Source organism: Molothrus ater, chromosome 20 (assembly GCF_012460135.2).
Source record: "Molothrus ater isolate BHLD 08-10-18 breed brown headed cowbird chromosome 20, BPBGC_Mater_1.1, whole genome shotgun sequence".
Taxonomy (NCBI): domain Eukaryota; kingdom Metazoa; phylum Chordata; class Aves; order Passeriformes; family Icteridae; genus Molothrus; species Molothrus ater.
This window is the reverse complement of record NC_050497.2, coordinates 10,386,008-10,407,466: the sequence shown is the minus strand read 5'-3', so window position 1 is coordinate 10,407,466 and position 21,459 is coordinate 10,386,008. Positions and strand designations below refer to the sequence as shown.

The following is a 21,459-nucleotide window of genomic DNA, read 5'->3' as shown; positions in this document are numbered from 1 at the left end:
ACATCGAATACCTGTTCCTGCCTGCGACTCCGGCCTGTGCCCATGGGGACGGCTCCCCTCTGCACGGGGGTTTTCAAGATGGGCAGTCCTGCTCCTCATCTGGCCTGGATATCAGTGGATATTCAGGGCTCGGGATCAAGCAGTGACGCGGTTTGGCCCCGTCAGTCCCGGCCTGGCCCTGCTGTTCCGTGTCACTCCAGGCCACTCTTCAGCTGCTAAACGCGGCGGGGCAGCTGAGGAGGCCAGAAAGGAGCGCCGCCGGTCCTGCCTGAATCTCCCTGAGGGAAGCGGGGCCCGTCCCGCCGCGGGGCTCCCTCCTGAATAATCCCCCTGAGGGGAGCGGGGCCCGTCCCGCCGCGGGGTTCCCTCCTGAATAATCTCCCTGAGGGGAGCGGGGCCCGTCCCGCCGCGGGGTTCCCTCCTGAATCTCCCTGAGGGAAGCAAGGCCACTCCGCATTGCCATTGCCGACCCCCGGCGCTCCCGGCCGCAGTCACAGAGACACAGGATAGGTCGGGTAGGAAGGCACTTTTTGGGGCATCTGGTCCAACCTCCCTGTCCAGACAGTCATGAGAACACATGGTACAGGATTGTGTCCTGACGGTTCTGGAATATTCCCCGTGAGGGAGACTCCACATCCTCTCGGGACAATCTGTTCCAGTGCTCGGGCACTCGCGCAGCGAAGAAATTCTGCCTCGTTTTCGGGTGGAACTTGCTGTGCATCAGTTCCTGCCCGTTGCCGGTTTTCCTGTGGCACGGCACCACGAGCAGAGCCCGGTCCTTTCCCTGACGGTTGCCCCAGACAGGGACACATCGCCCGCCCCGGGCCCCGCCGCACTACAGCTCCCGGCAACCTCCGCGCTGTGACTCGGCCGGGGCGCCGCGGCGCGGGCCGGGATGGAGTGAGGGGCGAGCGGCGGACAGAGCGCGGCCCTGCGGCCCCCGCCCGTGTCTCGCTCCGCCCCGGGTCTATGCGGCCCCCCGGAGACCATGGGATCCAGGATCAAGTGAGTGCCCTCCGCAGCTCTCCAGCCCCGCTTCAGGCCCTCGGGAGAGCGAGAAGGGGACTGACTTCTCCGCCCTCCCTCCGCTCCGTGTGAGGCCGCGCGGGCGGGACCCCGGCCGAGCCCGTGGGCCTCGGCTTGGGCGAGAAGGAGAGGGAGAAGGAAGGGAAGAGAGCGCTCCCTGCCCCGCCGGCCGGAGGGACGGGCAGGACGGGCCGTCCGACCCCAACTCCGGGCGGGACCCCGGCGGGACCCTCCGGCCCTGCCCCAGGAGAGGGGCGAGAGCCGACCCTGCCTCACACCGAGCCCGCTGCCCCTCCCGCTCTCCGGGCCGGGCGGGGAGCGCAGTGCAATGTTATCGGTGCAGGCCTGAGGGCGGGCGGGGGTGCTGGGTTGGGAACATCTTCATTGCCAGCACAGCCGACGCCTGTTCGGGGGTGTGGAGGGGTCGAGGGAGTACAAATTTCTTTGCCCAGAGTGTGCTGATGGAAGGACTACAGTCTGGCTAGGACATAGCCAAAGTGCATTAGCAAAGGGGTTTGGGGGAAGGAGAGGAGTGATGCAAGTGATTGATGTGCTGGGCCTGCAGATCCATGCCCTCAATGTTGGGGGTTTTCTAAAATTTTCATAAAATTGGTGGTTGATTTATCGGTAAGCCTTGTTGGTATGTTTGGTATATTCACTTTAAAAGTCTCAGTTTGTTCGTGTGCCATTCCAGGAAAATTCAGTTCCTCGGACACGGGTAGAGGTGTAATAAAGTTATTGCCAAGCAGGGAGTGCTGACATCTCTGTGTGTGAAAGGGTTACAGAGTGGAGAGACCCAGGTAGATCCTGTTTTATTCAGCAAGTGCTGTTGAGCACTTCTTTCCTTCTTGAACACAGCGTTGTTCAGGTTTACATTGGGCTTTAACTTTTCACTTGTTTTGTTTAACTTGAATACAAGACTGGAGGGGACATAATTTGTGTGATGACACATCTTCATGTTCCCAAGCCCATAGGCTGGATAGATGAAAACACGTCTCTTCAGCCAGGCGTTTTAGGAAAATGTAAGCGGATAATGAGTGTTTGTAATGATAGCACTGTGGCAATTGGTTGGTTCCAGAAAGGAATTAACCTTTCTTCCTTCCTTAAGCATACTGTGGGCATGAGTTTTGCACCTTTTTGGAGTATGTGTTCTCAACTGTTGCTGCAGAGAAACGAAAGCCTGAGAAACTGGTTAAACTCTTACAGTCAAATACAGGTAGAATTGAAAACTGTACATATTTCGGCAGCAGAGCAGACTGTATCTCTGACTTGCACCTTCAGACCCTGCTGCAGTCACCCTTGCTTGGATCACTTCAAGATTATGATCCAAAATTACTTGTTATGATGATCTTATCTTAAATCTTTTAAGGCGTTGATGCTTACTTTAAGTGCAGTTTGTTTTGTGGTGCACACTGAATCCACAGGCTGTGTTTGCCATCTTTGGCTGTGTGGTTGCTGATTGGACTTCAGTGGCTTTGAGTAGACTTTGCTAAATGAGGATGTTATCAGGCAGGTGAGGTGCTCCAATAGACACTGGTGTCAGGGAGATGTGGCTGTTAGAAATACTTAGTGCAGCCAGTGGAGTTTAGGACTTTTTCTGTGCTAAGTCTTTCAGTGTGAACTTGTCTTTCCCAATCACCAGAGTAGCAGAGGTAATAAAGAGGTAATAAACCCAGGTAAACATTGCTTTTCATTCTTCTTGGACTTTGTGAGAAAGCATTTTGTCCACTGGGTGATTAAGCAACTTTGCCTTGAGCAACACTTAATAAACTGCTTTTTTTTCCACTTTGGACAGAACACTGTGCCTGAGTAGTGTAAGGACAAAATTTCAAAACAGTCTTAAAATATATAGAGTGAGAGAGCCTGTCTGATTAAGAGAAAATCATTTTCTGGTCTGCCTTTCCGAGCTGGATGTTTAATCCAGCAAGGACTTTAATGTTGGTAAGTAACTTCCTTATTGGGACAGGTTGGAAGTGTGAATGGGAGAACTGTTTGTTAACTGGGTAGGGTGAGGCACATCTGCTTTAGGGGTGCCACCGTGTGTGCTGGAGCCCCAGGAAACACCCAGCAGTCTGGTCCCTTGCTTCCTGCAGTAGATTGATAACTCTGAGGGATATTAAATGTGCATGCACTGTGATAGACTCTGCATGAAACCTGGGCATATCTGTCAGTTAGATTTCTGATGGGTGTATAATCATGAGTCATTTGAGTGAAAGATTGCTTAGAGAAAAGTATCAGGAGCTGCATCAGACTGAAGTGAAAGAAATCAAGGAGTTGCCAGCAGTCCTGTAAGCTTTTGGCTTCTGTATAGCTGCAGGCAAAAAAAAAGCTAAATTGAGTGTTGTGCTGGGTTAATCCTCTGTTGGGGCATGTCTCAGGGAACGTGCCAGGCACTCTGTGCCAGCCAGGTGAGGTAGCACGGGAGCCTTGTTAACCTGCTGCTGTCACTGCTCCCGAGCCTCTGCACTCCAGGTTACAAACAAAGGTTTTCTTATTTATTTACTTTAAAGAATGTGTCAATATCAATCCATTCAGCAGAATGGCATTGCACTGTAGAAGCAGTTGGCATGTCCCTTTCCAGAGGTGGTTCTATTTCACTGGTGGCACAAGAGATGCCAAGTGTACATCTGAGAAACCTTTCAGAGATTTAACAGAACATTTGTTGTGTACTAAGATGAAATATTATCTACCTAGGGAATACCAGGCAAAAAAGTTAAATATATGGAAATTAGTCAGGGCTATGGTTATAGTATCTGAATTGAATTAGTGATTACAGGTTTCTGCTAATAATTTACTTTCTGCAAGGGTTGAGCAACTAAATCTTGTTACAGGACAACTAATTATCAGGCAATGTCAGACTCTTATGCCTCAGTTCTTCAGCAGAATACTTTCTGTCATAAGTGCTATTGCATTTTCCTATGTGTACCAAAAATGCTCCTGACAGAATTGAAATAGGCTGTAGATATGTAAAGTATGTACTTCCAGCCATCCAGCTTCAAAGAAGGGCTTGGTTTAATTTTATTCTGAGTAAATCTCTTACAGTTTGGTAAAAACTACATTTTTTGATCATAAAAGGTGCATAAATATCTTATTTGAAATATCTTATTTGAGTGTAAAATTGAATTTCATATGGATTGCTTTGAAACAGATGTTATTTCTAGATCAGAGATTTGAAGCAATTCATACAAGTAGCATTTATCACAGAAGTATTATTTTCTCATACAACCCCTTCCTAAGTTAGTGTCTACAGAGAAGTATTGCATTTCCTTCTGAAATTACCTACTTCTCAAATAAGTGAGGTACTATGTCTCTTTGTACCTCTGTGTCCTATGTATTTTTAAAATTGCATCTAATTGTTCACTTGGTAAGTGACCATGGGTCTGTAAGTGATTTTTGGAGGAGGGAGCGCTTGGTGCGTGTTCAAGGCTCTTGTGCTGTGGAGGATTGCTGGGCTGGGGTTTCTGTGCACCTCTCAGGTGACACTGGGCTACAGAATGCACATTTCTGATCCTGTTTATGCTGTATTTGCAAACTGTATGAAGTTTCATAGTGAGTTGTTTCCTTAATGCCTCTGAAAAGTTATAAAATATCCACAATCCAACAATGACTTCATTCTCATACTGAGGTGTTGGTTCTTGAATGCAGCCTTTAATACTGAATTTCTCACTTGGGAAGGCTACTTTAATTTCACTGTTCATAGAAATAAATGGATATTTGTCATGGAAAATTAAAATACAAAATGTGATGTCTTTTTGTCTGAAAGGTTTGGAATATAGTCTGTGCTCCTGCCAGCTGTGTTACCCGGTGCTTTCACTTAAGAATTTGAACTTGGGTTCTAACATAATACTAAAAAGGTGTTTGTTGTTTTAACCATTAGCTGTAAAAATATAAAGTTTATAAACTTTTAATTAAGGAAACAGGGTGCTAAAAATAAAGACACAAACAAGGAGGGTATGATAAGGCTGCCCAGCAATGTGTATAAAAGGAAAAATGCATATCTGGTGCTCTGTGGGTGTGGTTCCATCCTCACCCCGCAGCGTGGCTGTAGGAATGGAGCTAAACCCCAGTGTTTGCAGGTTGTGGGCTGCAACTCGAGCAGCACAGCGAGAATTGTGCAAGTTTGCTTTTATATTGCACAATAACAGCTGACTTTGGATTTCTCATAACTTATGAGTGTAGTTTTCTGAAAAAACAGCTACTTAAGGCAAATCAGGTGGGAACTGGTGGCAAATTAAATCACCATTAATTGAGTTGTGAACCATTGTTGCTCCTGAGAGGTGCTCTGTAAAGCCGAGGAGTGTGATCCTGTGCTACTGAAAGCAGTGGTAGCTTTTCTGTCAGTTTAAATAGGTGTGGGGTTTGGCTTAGGGCCACTTGAGCTAGGCTAAGTGGGCCTGTGGCACGGTTAGAACTGTTTTCCTTAATCCTTTTGGTGTTAAAGTAGGATTAAAAATAATAGAAATTCTCTGAAGAGTTAAGCTGAACTCCTCAACATGCTTATATGTTTGGTTTGAATTGTTGGGCAAGATGAGTTTAGTTTTTAAATTATCATTCAGTTAGGAATTTTAGTATATGTATTTATGGGCTTTGTCATTATTTTTGTCCTTAGCTGTAAGGAAGTTACAAAATTCACAAGTAAGTTATACCACAGCAATTTTCTAATGTTAGTTTGCATTAACACATAGGAGACAATATTATCACTCTACAAGCAGCTGTAAATTTGGAACAGTAATTATGCAATTTTGATTCTTGATTTTAACCAGAAAGTCTAAGAATAAAGTGTCACATGTTCAGACCTGCACAATCCTTATTTCAGAATTACAGTCTTTTTAATCTCTTAAAAAAATATCTGGAGTAGCTAAAATTGTTAGTCAAGAATTAAGTCAAAATATTCTTTCATATATAATCACCTGCTGCCTTTGCATACTCATTATGAGATGTAATTCCAGAGCATCACTTAGAAAGTTAAATTAGTAAGAACTGGAAATATACACTAAATTGTTTGTTTGTTCTGTAGTAATATCATTAACTTTTTACTTTTACTACTGGTGTATTTATAACTCTTGAGCAAAGTAAATCTCTTTCCTCAAGCATAATTTGCATCATCTAGCTCACTTTGGTATGGTTTTTGACTGTCACAGCTCTTTCCATGCATCTGGCAATTTTCTGGAGTTAAGACTGGAGTCTCATGAGACCAAACCTCCTGCATTTGTAATATTCTCCAGCATGGCCTTTTTTTGGCAGAGAGGTAGAAATATTTTGACAGGTATTAAAAGGGGGCACTGTCTTCATCTTAAACACAGCCTCTTCAGTTTTTCAGTAGTGTGTGCAGAAAGTGATTTTGCCTCCTCTTGACTGCATGTACTTTTTCTTTTCCCCGCTTTTCCTGGGCAAATAGATGTCATGAAGTTGAACCCAAGGGTCACAGTAATGAAAATGTCAATCTGGGTGCTGTTTGTTCAGTGTTGGACAATGTGACTTTTCAGTTTGGTGAAAAGTCCCCAATCCTTTTTTTTTCCTGAAAAAATCAGTGTATTTAGCACCTTGCAAAGGTCTGATGAGAAATCATTCCAGGCTGTAAACAAGAACTGGAGATTCTCCGTTGGTGTTGTGCTGTGTGCATGCTGAGAACCCTTTCTGACTGCCTCACTGCAAGCGCACTTCAACCAAATTCTCAGTGTGCTAATTGCCTTCTTTTGTTTCAGACAAAATCCAGAAACTACCTTTGAGGTGTATGCAGAGGTGACTCACTCAGGAGTCAGCTGCATCGGGAAAGGTACTGTCTGCACTCTTTCTACCTCTTTATTGGCTACAACTATTCTTAAGAACCATGTATTGTGAGATAATGAAATGCATTTAACATTATGCTGTTCTAGCTTTCAAAAATACCTTAATTACTTGTTCTGTGGAATCTTTTACAGTTAGGACTAAAAATTAGAAATTTATGTTTCTGTACCTGACTGTGGATAATTTTCAGGTTTCTTTGACTGTTTTGTCTCTTTTTGTCTTTTAAAATAGAAATAACTCTTTTCTTGATTAGGTTGGAAAAGTAAGTGCTTTTTAAGATTGGTATTTGCTGCTCATGTAAAAAAGGGTAGTTCTAAACCAAAAAATACTCTTAAAACATCTTGTTTGGCATTTGTTTTTACTTCCTCTTTCTTACTTGCCTACAGAAGTATTTTTATTTGCTCCCAGAGTTTTCCCTTTGATGGAATGAGTTTATCTGGAAATTAGGCATGGATGCAGCTTGTGATTGGGTTAACTGTTTTTATCATTGTTATCAAGTCATAATTACACAAGTATTCTTCTGTAATATTATTTTTGATAAGTATTCCTATGTTTATGGTAGAGAAGTCCCATAACTGCTGAAACCAACATGTAAGTACATTTGGGAATTTTTGATTGCACTTTCATCTCACCTGAGGAACTTGAACAAATAAGCAGGAAAAGCAAAGGCTGAAATTCATAATGCCAAAATTTAGTTCAAGGTACTGTTATGAGGGTCTAGTCTCTAGAATGGCACAAAAAGGAAGTTCATAAAAATTAAATAATTGTGATTAGTCATGTACTGAAGTCGTATTTCTTTTGTCTTGTATTAATTAAACAATCACGTGTGTGTGGTAGATATGGTGTAATGAACCAATAGAAAGGATTTTTCTATTTTATTGACTGGAAAGCCACTTACCTCCTTTTATATCTGTATTTGTTACAGTCTGTGAAAGTCAAATAGCTGCAACTCCTTCCTTGCCTGCCAAAGCCTCCATAGGAGTTGTAGCTGGAATACAGTTTTGGCTTGTCCTACTGCTCTGTGCCATCACAACTATTTGATGTAACTGCAGGAGCCCTTTTAATAACTGGTCTTTGTTTCTGCACATCTGACCTGGATTCTAGTGCCAGAAAATCTGAACAAATTTGACCATAAACATTACATTGTACAGTACTAGTGTCTGGGTATAATCTTCTCTTTGAAGTTTGTTTGCATCCCCCTGGAGGGATTAATTCCCTGCTGTGGGAAGGTGGGTTAAAAAGCACGGAAACTACTTTACAGGTTTTTAATTGGAGAATTTAGTATACATTTTGTTCTATAAACCAACTGATTCTGTGGGAGTTTCACTTAGTTGTGTTTTTAGGTTTGTTGTATTCACTTGTAGGTGCAAAATCTTCAGAAATTCTTTTTAGAGAGTAAAAAAACAATTTTAATAATTGTTTTTATTAGCCGTATATTCTGAAGTTACTCTCTCTGAAGAATCTTTTAGGAGATTTTTCCCCACCGATTTTTTTATAATTAAGAGGTGTTCTTTATTCTCAGAAGCCTTAGATTTGTGTATACCCAAATCTTTTGTCCTTCTGTTCTGAATGAAAGTTGTGTTGTTCAGTGTCAGCTGTATACTGTATCCCAGGCAAATCACCATTCCAGAAACACACACCTAGAAACCTCCATGTAGTCGGTGTCACTTTTGGCTGTCTGTTCCAGGCCAAAACCCTAAGAATACAGATTAACTTTTCTTTTTTTTTGCAGTTGGAGAATGTATGTTATATATGGCAAGGAGCAGCTACTGTTGAGAAAAGTAAAATGCATAAAAGTTGTGTAAGAAGCAAATTGTCAGGCAGGATTGAAACTATATCTCCCCATTTAATTGCTCCCAAAATTAACTGAGGCAGCTGTTTTTGAAGTTTGTGTCTAGTATAATAGTGCTGTTGATACTTAAAATGCTCTTAATTCTGTACCAGTCCTCTGACTTGGTCTTGAGGAGAAAGAATTACTCCAAATCTGTAACTGCTCTAGAGTGGGGCATTGTCTGCCTTGTGGGATGGTTAAACTTGCCTTCATTTTGTTGTTCAAGAATTAATGTAGCTGTCATGCATTAACCCCAGCTGGCAGTTCAGCCCCACGCAGCCACCCGCTCCCCCAGCCGTGGTGGGATGGGAGAGCAAACTGGGAGAGTGAGAAAGTAGCAAAGGATGTTTCCATGTGACTGTGAAGTATCAACTGGAATTTTAAGCTTTAATGTATTTCAAAGTTCACAGTCAACTGCAGAGCAGAAAAATCAGTTCTGGATTCCACAAAAGCCACTGATAAACCAGCCCAAGTTCAATGGAGGGCTGCAGAGGTGGTGAGTGAGCTGAAGCACTTCAGGGTGAGGAGACAGGAGTGCAGGGCTGGTGCAGCCTGGAGGAGGCTCCAGGGAAGCTGAGCAGCAGCATTCCCTGCTGTGGGTGTATTTATGGGTGTATATATGGGTGTATATATGGGTGTATATGTGGGTGTATATATGGGTATATATATGGGTGTATATGTGGGTGTATATATGGGGGTATATATGGGGGTATATATGGGTGTATATATGGGTGTATATTATGGGTGTATATGTGGGTATATATGGGTGTATATATGGGTGTATATATGGGTGTATATGTGGGTGTATATATGGGTGTATATATGGGGGTATATATGGGTGTATATATGGGTGTATATATGGGTGTATATGTGGGTATATATGGGTGTATATGTGGGTGTATATATGGGGGTATATATGGGTGTATATATGGGTGTATATTATGGGTGTATATGTGGGTATATATGGGTGTATATATGGGTGTATATATGGGTGTATATGTGGGTGTATATTATGGGTGTATATGTGGGTGTATATATGGGTGTATATATGGGTGTATATGGGTGTATATTATGGGGGTATATATGGGTGTATATATGGGTGTATATATGGGGTATATATGGGTGTATATTATGGGGGTATATATGGGGGTATATATGGGTGTATATGTGGGTGTATATGTGGGTGTATATATGGGTGTATATATGGGTGTATACATGGGTGTATATTATGGGTGTATATGTGGGTATATATGGGTGTATATGTGGGTGTATATTATGGGTGTATATATGGGTATATGTGGGTGTATATATGGGTGTATATATGGGTGTATATATGGGTGTATATATGGGGGTATATGTGGGTGTATATGTGGGTGTATATTTGGGTGTATATATGGGTGTATATTATGGGTGTATATTATGGGTGTATATGGGTGTATATATGGGTGTATATGTGGGTGTATATTTGGGTGTATATGTGGGTGTATATATGGGTGTATATGTGGGGTTATATGTGGGTATATATGGGTGTATATATGGGTATATATGTGGGTATATATGTGGGTATATATGTGGGTGTATATATGGGTATATATGTGGCTGTATATATGGGTATATATGGGTATATATGGGGTATATATGTGGGTATATATATGTGGGTATTCCCTGGGAGGTAAATACCCATCGTGGTGGGGTGTCCAGGCTCCCACGTGATGCGTGGCAGGGGGACAAGGAGCAGTGACAGGCTGGATCAAGAGACATTCTGAGTGAATATGAGGAACCTGTTCACCGTGAGGAGTCAAGTATTACACCAGGTCACTCAAGAGCTGTTGTGCATCTCCATCCTTGGAGGTTTTCAAGACCAAACTGCTTCAAAACCATGAAGAACCCAGTCTGACCTTACACCTGGCCTCTGTTTGAGCAGGAGTTTGGACTAGAGCCCTCCCGAGGTTCCTTCCTGCCTCAATTGTCCTGTGATCCCAAGATTTGATTCATAGAAGTGTAAGCTTCAGCATCATCTGGGGATGATCTTGACACTTAATAAGGTACAAAGACAAAAATGCCATTGAAACCAAAGAAGTTGAAAAAGCAAACATTGTTCTATTCCAGTCCAGGCAGAACTTTGCTAAACCACAGTGAAATGTGTGAATTGAGACTGGAAATGATCAGCTTCCTGTGCTCTCACTGTCCTTTCCCTTCAAGATTGTTTAGAAATAATAATCATCTGTGCTCAGCATTATGTATTTTTGGTACATGAAATCTTTGGTAGATTATACAATTCCAGCATTTGGTTGTATTTAAAGGTGTTTTTTGTGCTTTTCTTTGTTGAATTCACAAGTCTTACTTGGAAACTTACAGATTTTTCCTACTTAAGTAAATGTGATGTCTTTTTTTTTTGAGAATTGTGAAGCAGGATAGCTTCAACTCTGACTGGCCACATGAAGATTAGTAATTCTAATTAAAAATATATTTCCTTAGGAGAAGACAGCACCAAACCATTTTTTTGCCTAATGATTGGTGTTTCAATGGAAGCTGGTAATTCCTCTTTCTGAGAGGACATGTATTTGTCCTGTTCTTTCTTTTATTACCAATGTACCTATAAAAGCTTTTCTTGGTGTCCTTGGCCAGATTTACTTCTGGCAGGGCTTTAGCTTTCCTAACTTGATGCCTGGCTGTTCAAGCAGTTCCTCTGCATTCCCTCCAGGCCATGTTTCCCTGCTTCCACCCTCTGGAAGTTGCCTGTTGTGTTCAGTTTGTCCAGGAGCTCCTTGTTCATCCTTAGAGGCCTTCTCTCCCCTGACTTCCTCTTTGTAGGGATGCTTTGCTCTGGAGCCTCCTCACCAAAAGTGAGAAGCTGCAAACTAGAACTGAGCTTGTGTTTTTACAGTGACAGTACATGGAATTTGGCTAGTGAGAAATCTGTGTTGTGTGTGTCAGGTATAAGTATGTCAAGCATAGGAACTTTGCAATTCTAATGCTTCTCACCAGCTCCCACACATTCACTTTCAGAAAAAGAGGGAAAAATAGCCATGGTTTTGTTGTAAAAATGAAATATTTTAGGGAAAATATTGGCTCAAAGTAAAACTGCTAAGTTTTGTGTCTCTGGTGCATGATCTTCTGTCATGCATTGGAATTGTTACATGATGTAGATAATTAAAAGCTTTTTTATGAAATGCAGCTATTTTACTGGATTTCTTTTCCTATTTTTAATCTCTGTGTAAAGGAAGGAAAAGAGCATTTTTATAAGATTGTGACTTTTGTATTTGTTGGGGCATTTCATAATACTGAAACTTCACAGAAGCTGAGGTAGTAAATTACAAAGAACTTTTATTGTTTCTTTTACAGAGGACAACTGCTTAAGCTCACTTAAGCACTCCTAGATATCCAGTTCTATGCTATTGACACATTGTAGAGAATTGCATTGCAACTCTTTCCTATGTGTTTAATCTCAGCCAGGAGATTGTTTTGTGCTGGTTTTTTGAGATGCAGAAGTAGAAAGGATCTCCTAGCAAATTTAGTTTAAATACCTTCATAAAGAAAGTGAAAGCTTACTACTTGTGAAATTTTTCTTTTAACTTTCAAAGCACTTTATGATCTTAAAACTGCTGCAGATCATTCATCAAAAATAGGATGTGACAAATTTAAGGCTGTTGCTGGACTTCAGCCAAAGATTCTCTCTTGTTAGAAAGGGCTGTGAGGAGAATTGTAGTCTGACTGTCAAACTGTTCATATAGCAAAAGAGAATTTGTTAGTCTAAAGTAACCGATCAAAATAGTCTCTGAAGTGAGAGCATTTGAAAGTAAATGCTCACAAGAGTAAAACACCCCCTACACCCCTGTCTGGGAGGACGTACCATGCTTTTGTGTGGGGTTTTTGTGTTCTTGCCAAAGCAGACATTAGAAAAGTATGTCAAATCTGTAGCTTTACCATGTAGTGTGCCAAAAGGCCTTTCTCTCCAAGGACCTCATCTTTCATCTTTTTGTGAGTGTAGCATAAATTCTTGCTGTGTGTTCAAGGAAAAAGCTGAAATGGTTTAGTACAGCTAAAGGATTTCTTTCTGAGTGTTTTTTAAAAATCCATGGTAAGTTAGAAGCCTAAACGCGACCGCATGGACAAAGTGTGAGTATGTTAGAGTTTAACAAATGTTCACTGGATTAGGAAAGGAAATGTAGTTTATGCTACTTCTTTTATGACAGAATTTAAAAGGTCTTGCTGTAAGACTCTCCATGTGCTTCTTTCTTTTCTGGAAAACATACCGCTAAGTTGAAAAGGGAGATGAATCTTAGAAGGAAACTATTAACTCTGAGGTAGTTTATCATTGTTTGAGTGAAAGGATGAAATTTGCATTTGAATTGGCTCCTAGAGTAGCATGTACTACTAATCTTGTTCCTACTAGAAGCTTGTGAGTAGTTTAAGTACTTCCTTCTTTACTTTTCATGTTCTAGCCTTGGGTTGTAATAGCTCTTTCCCTCCCTCCCCCCCTCCCCAGTAGATCACAAATGTATAACTTAAACTAATCGAAGTCCTTAACTCTACTGGGAGAAGTCACCATGTACTTGGGCCTTAAAATTATTCTACAGTTGCCACTGTGGTTTCTGTGGTAGGACTTTCACAGGTGGAACTTGCAGCTTTCTGTCTCTGTCAGCCACACTGCTGCTCCCTACCATTATATTTTGTTGTAGACTGTAATGTTACGTAGCAGAGCAGCCCTTCCTAAACTGATGAAGGATTTTCTTGAACATAAGCAAAGTTACTGGACTAGGATTAAGGTAAGAGTTGGTCATTCAAAGGTTTGTAAACCTTACCCATGCACCTCTCAGAGCAGCCTTTATTTTTTTAAGATGAAAGCATTTTATTGGTTCTAATATGCCCATTCTGTATTGAGAAATAGATAAAATGTTGAAGGTTTAGAAATATCAAAGGAAGTGCAGAATTCAGGTCACTTTCCATTAAATAAGGGCTTTCTATTGAAGGGGCTGGAATTCCCATATCAGGAGCTTTCCTACCCCATCTTTACAGTGTTGTGTTGCTACACTGAACTTCCTAAAGCAGGATTGGAAAAGTAACCAAAGCTAAGTAGGTAGGTGGTATTTGGGAATTCTAATTCTCCTAAGCTGCTGCTTTGTTTTTCTGTTTCCATTTGATTGCTTTGCTTCTAAGTACAAACAAGGTGGAAGATTTTAACAAAGAGCTTGCTGGGACTGCAGTGTCAGGGTAAGTCAATAGCACAGTTTGAGCTGGTTTTTGTGAAGACAGTTTACAGTTTGGTTTTTACAGTATAAATGAAATACAGAACTCAATTTGAAGAGAAACTCACCTTATGAAAAAAATAATAGCATCTGTCATTTTGCAAGTCATCATACACTTTATCTAACACATTTTTAGATGTATTCTTATCTGATAGTACTAGATTTAATAAACCCCCAAACCAGTAATATCAAATCTGAGTGTTTCTCTGTTGCTGTGAGCTACTTTGTGGGAAGAGAGCTCTTTGGCCTTTTTGCTTCATGCTTTAACTACTTCTGTCTACAGTCTTTCCTATTTCACAAGTATTTACTAATCTGCAGTATATTGCTATGCTGGCACTGTTTAACTAGACAGAAAAATTCAGCACAGAAAGTCTCACTCACAAGACTTTAAACTCTTTTGTTGATTTATATTTTTTTAAAGGAGCTTGACATCTTCATCAAGTTCACAGTGGGCCTGCTTTGTTTGCTTTCTCTTGAATGCTTGATAAGATTTTTCTTCTATTGTTTTGTGCAGCAAGGACAGAACTTGCCATGGCTGAGGTGGTTTTTTTGTAAATCCACAATATGGTCATTGTCTGCTGCTGAATAATTGTGACTGCTTTTTGTACAACCAGAACTAAGGCTTTGGCTGTGAACAGATTCCTTCTTAGCGTGAAAAGAGACTAATCCATGTAAATACAGCCCCAAAATAAAGCTTTACAGAAAAAGGGAAAGGCTGCTAAGCAGGAGGGCAGAGGTCAGCAATTTAACCTTTAACCTAACAAATAAGAAGCATGAAAGTTCCCGAATTGGTTTACAAAGGCAAGCTCCTGTGATCTGTCAGTTTTTCTTTTCATGATAGAGTTGGGTGAGAAAACTGACTGACAGCTAGTGCCTTTTTAACTGCAGGTTGGAATTAACTGCTAAACTGAAACTTTCTTAGGGAGGGTATTCTAGTGATTCTAACAAATTATTTTCATTCACTAGCAATACTTTTCCTTGAATTTATAGATGAATTTGAGTGGTTGTTCCTTTAAAAGAGTTCTTGAGAGACTCAATTTAGATACCCAATATTACTGGAACATTGAAGATTTCAGCATTTGAAGCGTTTAAGAATTTGGTGAAGCACTTGTTGCAATTAACTCTCTCCTACTGTGGAGCGTTAAGAATAGGGCTGCCATGGCAGTAACTGCAGAATGATTGTACTGTGAGCAGAGTCCAAACGTTGGTGTTAAAGGGGTATGTGTGTGTGACTTTATTTAAGGGAGCTGTTTAAACTTCAGTTCATTCTCAGTCATAAGCATTTCCAGGGGGTTTGTTTTTTGGTTGTTCTCAGTCCCAACAGGTAATCTGGTTAATGAGTGTTAACTTCTGCTCAAAGCTTAGTGCATCTGTAGTTAACCTGGATGCAGACATTGCTGTAAAGGACTTGCAATTCGAGTGTCATTCAGGTGAAAAAGAAACAAAGTAGTAATGACTTTAAAGGAGACTCCCTGTAGATTTCAGAGCAGGGACTTTGGGTGGTTCCTTTCCCTGAAGTTGGCACGGTCCCCTAAATCCATCCACAGCTGGATGATGCTTCCTGTGAATGTTTTCAGTGGAAGCGCTGGAATTCAGGATTTGTGTCTGTCTTTAGCCTGTTGTTGTGTAGGTTGGTAGCTGTAGCAGAGCACTGCAGAGTGCTTTAGGGCACTGAGCAGAGCACTGCTTCTGGAGCTGCACTCAGGCAGAGCAGGTTTGGGGAGGACTAGATGGACGAGATCTGTTTGTATTGCTGGTTCTTCTTGTTATGGGGAGTTCCTTGCAAGAAGAGAGTGTAAGCTGGAATTCAAAGAGGCCTGTCAGAGTGCCCAAGGCATGGGCTGCCTGCCTTTGGTGTGGTATTTTTGTCATGAACAAAAAGTGACATTGTTAGGTTTTCCTGTGGTTTTTTGTTGGTTTTGTTTTGTGTTGACTTTTTCTGTTCGTTTGCAGTTTGGGTGTTAGATTTTTTATAAACTGAAATGGAGTTTAAAAGAGATGATTTGAGGTTAGATGATTATCAAATAAGTGTAAAATTAATGCAAGACTACTGTTTTACTTCAGCAGGTGTCAAAACCCAAAATCAAATCTAAACAAATCCTAAACTCCACCTTCTGTGCTACCAGAGACAATTTGGATTTTGGTCCTTCTTAGGTTAGCAAGTTTTGGTAAACCATTTGTCAAAATTCCAGATGCTGACACATTTTTGGCTCCTGGGAAGATGATTTTTATGTCTTTTTTTAAGATGGAAACAGCTTTTTAATATTACTTATTTCATGGAAGAGTGAAATAGAAACGAAGGAAGTTGGGCTTCCATTTTGAGGATGATAACCTTGGATAGAGGGATAGAAGAGATCACTGATACTGATAATATTATTGTCTGGAATTGGTTATACTCTGGAGAGTTTTTTCTGAACACTTTCCTGCCTGCAGTATCTACCATTAGAATTTGTGCTGAGATTTCCAGGGGTGGTGAAGGGAATTAGACTCACAACTCCCATTGCATTCTACAGGTGTTAACTCAATCCCATATTTGGTTCCTTTGAAGAATCCTTTACTTTGAAACCACATCGTTCAGAATATAAATAGTGGCAGCATGACCTCTTCATGAATTGATTCTTACATTGTTGCACTCCTTAAGTAAACGTCTCTGATTTCTGTCTGTAAGATACTTTGGAGATCCTTGAGATCTTCTGTTCCAGAGGTTCTAAAACCAGATCACTGCTCTGGAGAAACACCTATCAAAAATACTTAGAGCAGACTCAAGCCAAGTGTGAAAATGCGAAGACAGAACGTCTGACTGAGCACCACAGTGTGGGCAGGGGCAGGTTGCTGGTGTTTGCTGTTGGTGAGCTGTGTGTTTGACTCGCTGTTATTTCAGTGCTTGGCGTTTGTGTGAGTCTGGGAGCGCAGACGGGCAGGGCAGGCTCCGGGAGGGGAGGAGCAGCTCTGCTGGGGCAAAGCTGCTGCCTGCTGTAGGATGGGCTGTAGCTCTGTAGGACAGAGGGTGGAGCAAATCCTAATGAAACATGGCAGGAAAGGCAAAGTGCAAAAAACCCCAAAACCAAACCCCAACCCCAAAACTTTACTTGAAGTAAATATGAAATTTTCTCCTGGAGTTGTGCTTGCACCTAAAGTAGTTTCTGGTTTTATCTGATACTTGTCTGTTGGTCATTGACTCAGTTTAATTTGAAAAGTTTATCAGACACGTAGAAAAGATTCATTAGGGTAAATAACCCTCTCTTAAAGCTGTAACCTCTGTCCACAAATGCATTAACATTCTTTTTTTTTATGTTTGCCACAAAATAATATATTAATCTCATCTTATTCCATTTTATCTAGAGGTGGCACACAGAAAAGTGTTATAAATATTATTATTTTGCTTCATTGTGATTAAATTCCTTCTACACTAAAGATCAGATTATATTTGCCCTGTGTATTTGTTAAGGCCTGCTTGTAATGATCCATCATCTTATTTTGTAGACAGTAATGGTAAAAATTGTTTTTAGTTTGTGTTTGGGAAAATTTACTTGTAAATTATTTGCTAGAAATATCTACCACTACAGTATATCACAGTGCATCAATATGGTGTAATTAAAGATAGCTCTTTAAGGTATTTTCTGCTGGGCAGAATTAGCACGTTAAAACAGAAGAGTGCAGCTTTGTGTGTACCTTGGCAGTGTTCATAAACAAGAATAGATGTAGTGAGTAAAAAGAATTCTTTAACTTGTTCAGTATTTTATTCCTTTAGGGAATAGTAAAATCTCACAATTTGCCATCTCTCTTGCACGGATGGCAAAAGTGTGTTCTGTTGCACTTAGAAATATTCGATGTGGCATGCAGTAATACAGTAATTACAGCTTATCATTTTGATGGATTTCTTGATTGCTTTGCTCTACCCCGGCCATGGGATTCTGTCCTTCACTAAATCATCTTGAAACAATTCTGTATCTAGACTAAATCCTTGCAATACAGTGGGTATCAATCACATGGACAATTAAAATTAAGTATTGACATGTTTTTAAAATAGTCATACATCTCAATTTTGTTTATCTCAAAGTTTTAAAAACCTAATGACCTCATTGCAGCTCGACTATAATTACCATGTTTAAACTTCTATGCATTTTTTAGTTTAAACAGCCTTTGTGTTTTTTTAAACCCAAAGAAAATTAATGAGAAGAGACAAAGAGACATCAAAGAGGTTTTCCCTCTGATTGCAGTGTTAGAAGTTTTGCCTGAAAATAGGTTACATTTCTTCTGTTTTCAGCTGAATCCTCATTAACTTTACATTTTAATGATGTCCAGAGCAAATTATACGATTATGGTAGATGCCTTAAAGGGAAGCTTAAAGGACACCTTTTTAATGTTTGTTTCTTTACTGGTGGCAGTATTTGCACCAGTATTATAAACAGCATTAGACTGATGAAAATAATTCCAAAACATATCAAAATTATATTCCATTTTTGCCATATATGTAGTATGAGTGTCTTAATTTAATATTTAACACAAATGGAGCATGTTATGGGGAGATCTTCATCTTTGTAGAAGAAAAATGTAAATCAGATCCTTTGAAAGAGTTTACAAATTACTTGTGCATCTTCTATTCAGTTTTATTTATAATGATCAAGTAAAATGGAGACAGATGATTTAACAAAGTCTCAGAATTGTTTTGTTTTCTTGAACCTTCCATGGAGACAATGGTTGAAATGTTAATAAAGTGCTAGCTTGTATCTTCCAATGACTAAAAGCATTATTGAGGGAACTTGATGGAGTTTCAGTTAATTCTGTTTAGAGGAACTCTAATAAAGGCAGTTCTATGTTCTAATGTACTTCTTCTACTAAAAATTAAGATTGCATAATTAACTTTATAGATGAAGAATTGTGTTATATCAAATGCAGCAACAAAACCTTGTATTCGGTGCACCTTAAACAAGGTTACCTGGAAATGGCAATAGCTGGAATGGAATTTGGACAGTTCAGAATGCAATACATCATTTCTGACTGTAGCTCAATGAAAAGTTAGAGCCAAAGATCTTGTGAAAAGTGGAGTCTTCTGTTCCCCTGTCCTGACACTTGGTGGCTGTGCTTCGTGAATAGAACCTTTGATTTTGTTGTGCTGCACTTCAGTCAGTGAATTTTTGGGAGCGGGGATTATGACAAGGGGAGGGGAAGAAGTAGATGTGTGCTCAAGTACAGGTGCAAGGTGGAGCTCAAACTCCAGTTAACCCAGTGAAATGTTTCCATTTGTTTGATTTTCATCATTATTACAGACTGCTGTGTCTTGATGGAAGCCTTTGATATGCCTGTCACCAATAATCAGTGAATAAAGCAGGAGTTGTTAGACAAAAAGAAAACTAAGCTTAGCCTTTCCATTTCAGTATGATTTTACATCTTCTATTTCATGTTAATTTTCTGTAGAAACCTTTCAGAAATCCAAATTGTCATGGTTGTCTGGAGTTATGACAGACCCAAACTGCACATCCACCTTGGTGGACTTTATGTGATATTGTGTTAGAAAAATGGATTTGAGTCTTTCAAAGGTTTGGCTCTCTGCAAGTGTGAAAACAGCTGTTGGAAGCCATGGTTTAAGTTCCTAGTTAATCTTAAGTCTTTTGGCTTTGATGCCTGCTAATGTAACTTTAGTTTGAAGATGGTGTTGCTAAAGGAAATAAAGGTTGAGTGCAATTTCCTCCTTTTTCTCATCTTTATTTTATAATTATCAGAGAATTGACAATCTTTAGTTGAGATGCAAAATAAAAATACTGATTAATAAACTCAGGAAGATACAGATTACACACTTCTAGCTGACAGAAAGATGTGCATGTTATTTTTATTTCCTTGGCAAGAAGGATTTTGTATAGAATCATATTAGCACTGAAAACATGGAATGTTCTTCCTGGTAACTTGTTCTCCAAGTATTTGCAGCGTGGCTGTTTCCAGCCAGTTATGTGTTAATGATAGTGCAAGGCTGAAGCATTCCAATCATTCATATGCCTGTCCTCCCTTTCTCATAAGAGTTTCTTTGCTCAGGATTTTTGCCTTATTCCTTTTGCTTTGTTGTGGTCAATTCAGTCAGTATAATAGCATAGACACTGGCTTTTTTCCCCTTTTTTTTCTTTAATAAAGAGTTATGTTAGAGATATACTATAACAGAGATAAGAGCTATTTATGTCCTAAGCTATTGATTTTTAATTAATGTTGCCTGGGCTCATACATGTTGGCAGAATTGCTAACAGCTTGTGGCATTTTTTAATTCACATCTTCTTTTTTAGTATTTTGACAGTGTCATTCATATCTCATGAAAAAGTACCTCGTCAGGTTAAATGTGTTAAAACACCGAGGGAAAAAAAAGGAGAGAATGGAACATAGGGCTGCCTAGAAACCTTGATCCAATGCCAAAGTATTTAAACAATTTAGTGTTTTGGTTTTCTAGCTCCAAGCTGCTTCTCAAATCCCTTGCTAATTAATCCAGTTAATTCTTTGTAGACTAACTGTATGCAGGGCTTTTTCTTGGGCCTCTATCACTGAGAACCCTGTTTTGTTTGAAGCAAACCTAAGCTGGGTTATAAAGGTTGTAGTAACAACGTGAGTACTTGCAGATGTAAATACAGCGTTTTGAGCCTTTTTAAAAGGAGTTGTGTTTGTGTAGGTAACTTCTAATTTAATCTTTCATGTTTAAAAATTAAACATACATACTTGTATAAAAAGATGGAGAGAACTTCATCATTAGTTTGGTCACTTAAGAAAAGGCTGTGGAGCCTCTGTGGAACAATCATGGCATGGAGCATTGATCTTGTGGTACTAGAGTTAGTGATTTATGTTTATTTTTCAGTGAGTAAATTGTGATAAATATCATTAATTTCTGTTCTCAAAAAGGGTGTTTGGGCGTAGTGTTAATAAGAGTTTAGCAAAAAACGTGAGTGCTTAGAAATGACCTGTTAGTGCTTGAAATTCTTCTGATGACAGTACAAGAGCAGTGTGAATTCAGACCTGGAAAAAGCAGCTGGGGAGCAGAGAGCTTAGAATCCCATTAGACATGGAATGAGATAATGAGAACAGAACAGGTACTGCTCAAGGTGTGCTGGGGTGTGATAAGAGCTGCTCAGCTCTTGAGCTTCCTGCTAGTTTGTCAGATTGTGAGAAGTGTTTCCCCCAGCATCCCACTCCCAGAGTCAATGGCCAGCTGCACCTCAGCACAGCCTGGATCATCAGCCTGTGGAGAGACTTTGTACAAGTGGATTCAAGTTACAGTTTTAGATTACCTTTGGAATTGGTAGTGAAGGAAAAAGATTGTTTTCAGCAAATCTGCTGCTAAGGGTGACCAGATTGAAACGAATCTGCAGAGCTTTGAAAAGGGCTGAAAGTTTAGTTGGGAGTTTGTGGTTTCTTAAAGCTGGGCAAGGGAAAGAGAAAGGAAATCAGTGAAATTGCTGGGTTTATATAGGGCTGATTTCCAGGGCTGTGACATGATTGTGAATGTTCCTGCTCAGACTGGACTACTCCACGCTCTCAGGAGCATTTTGATAGCTGGATGTATGCTCTCATACATCTTGGAAGTATCAAATG

The 21,459-nt window shown here is 40.2% G+C and overlaps 1 protein-coding gene across 4 annotated transcripts in view; it reads left to right on the top strand.

The window, feature by feature from the left end:
• The first annotated feature begins 864 nt into the window (after positions 1-864).
• Positions 865-21,459, top strand: part of DENND1A (DENN domain containing 1A) — a 152,960-nt gene continuing 132,365 nt past the window's right edge. For 2 of the 4 annotated variants that reach the window (XM_036393848.2, XM_054516914.1), the window contains exons 1-2: positions 866-1,005; positions 6,732-6,802. In XM_036393848.2, the coding sequence (XP_036249741.1) occupies positions 989-1,005; positions 6,732-6,802 (88 nt within the window). In that variant the 5' untranslated portion in view covers positions 866-988. Of the gene's footprint in view, positions 1,006-6,731; positions 6,803-21,459 lie in introns of all 4 variants that reach the window. The other 2 variants (XM_054516915.1, XM_036393847.2) reach the window with 2 other exon arrangements.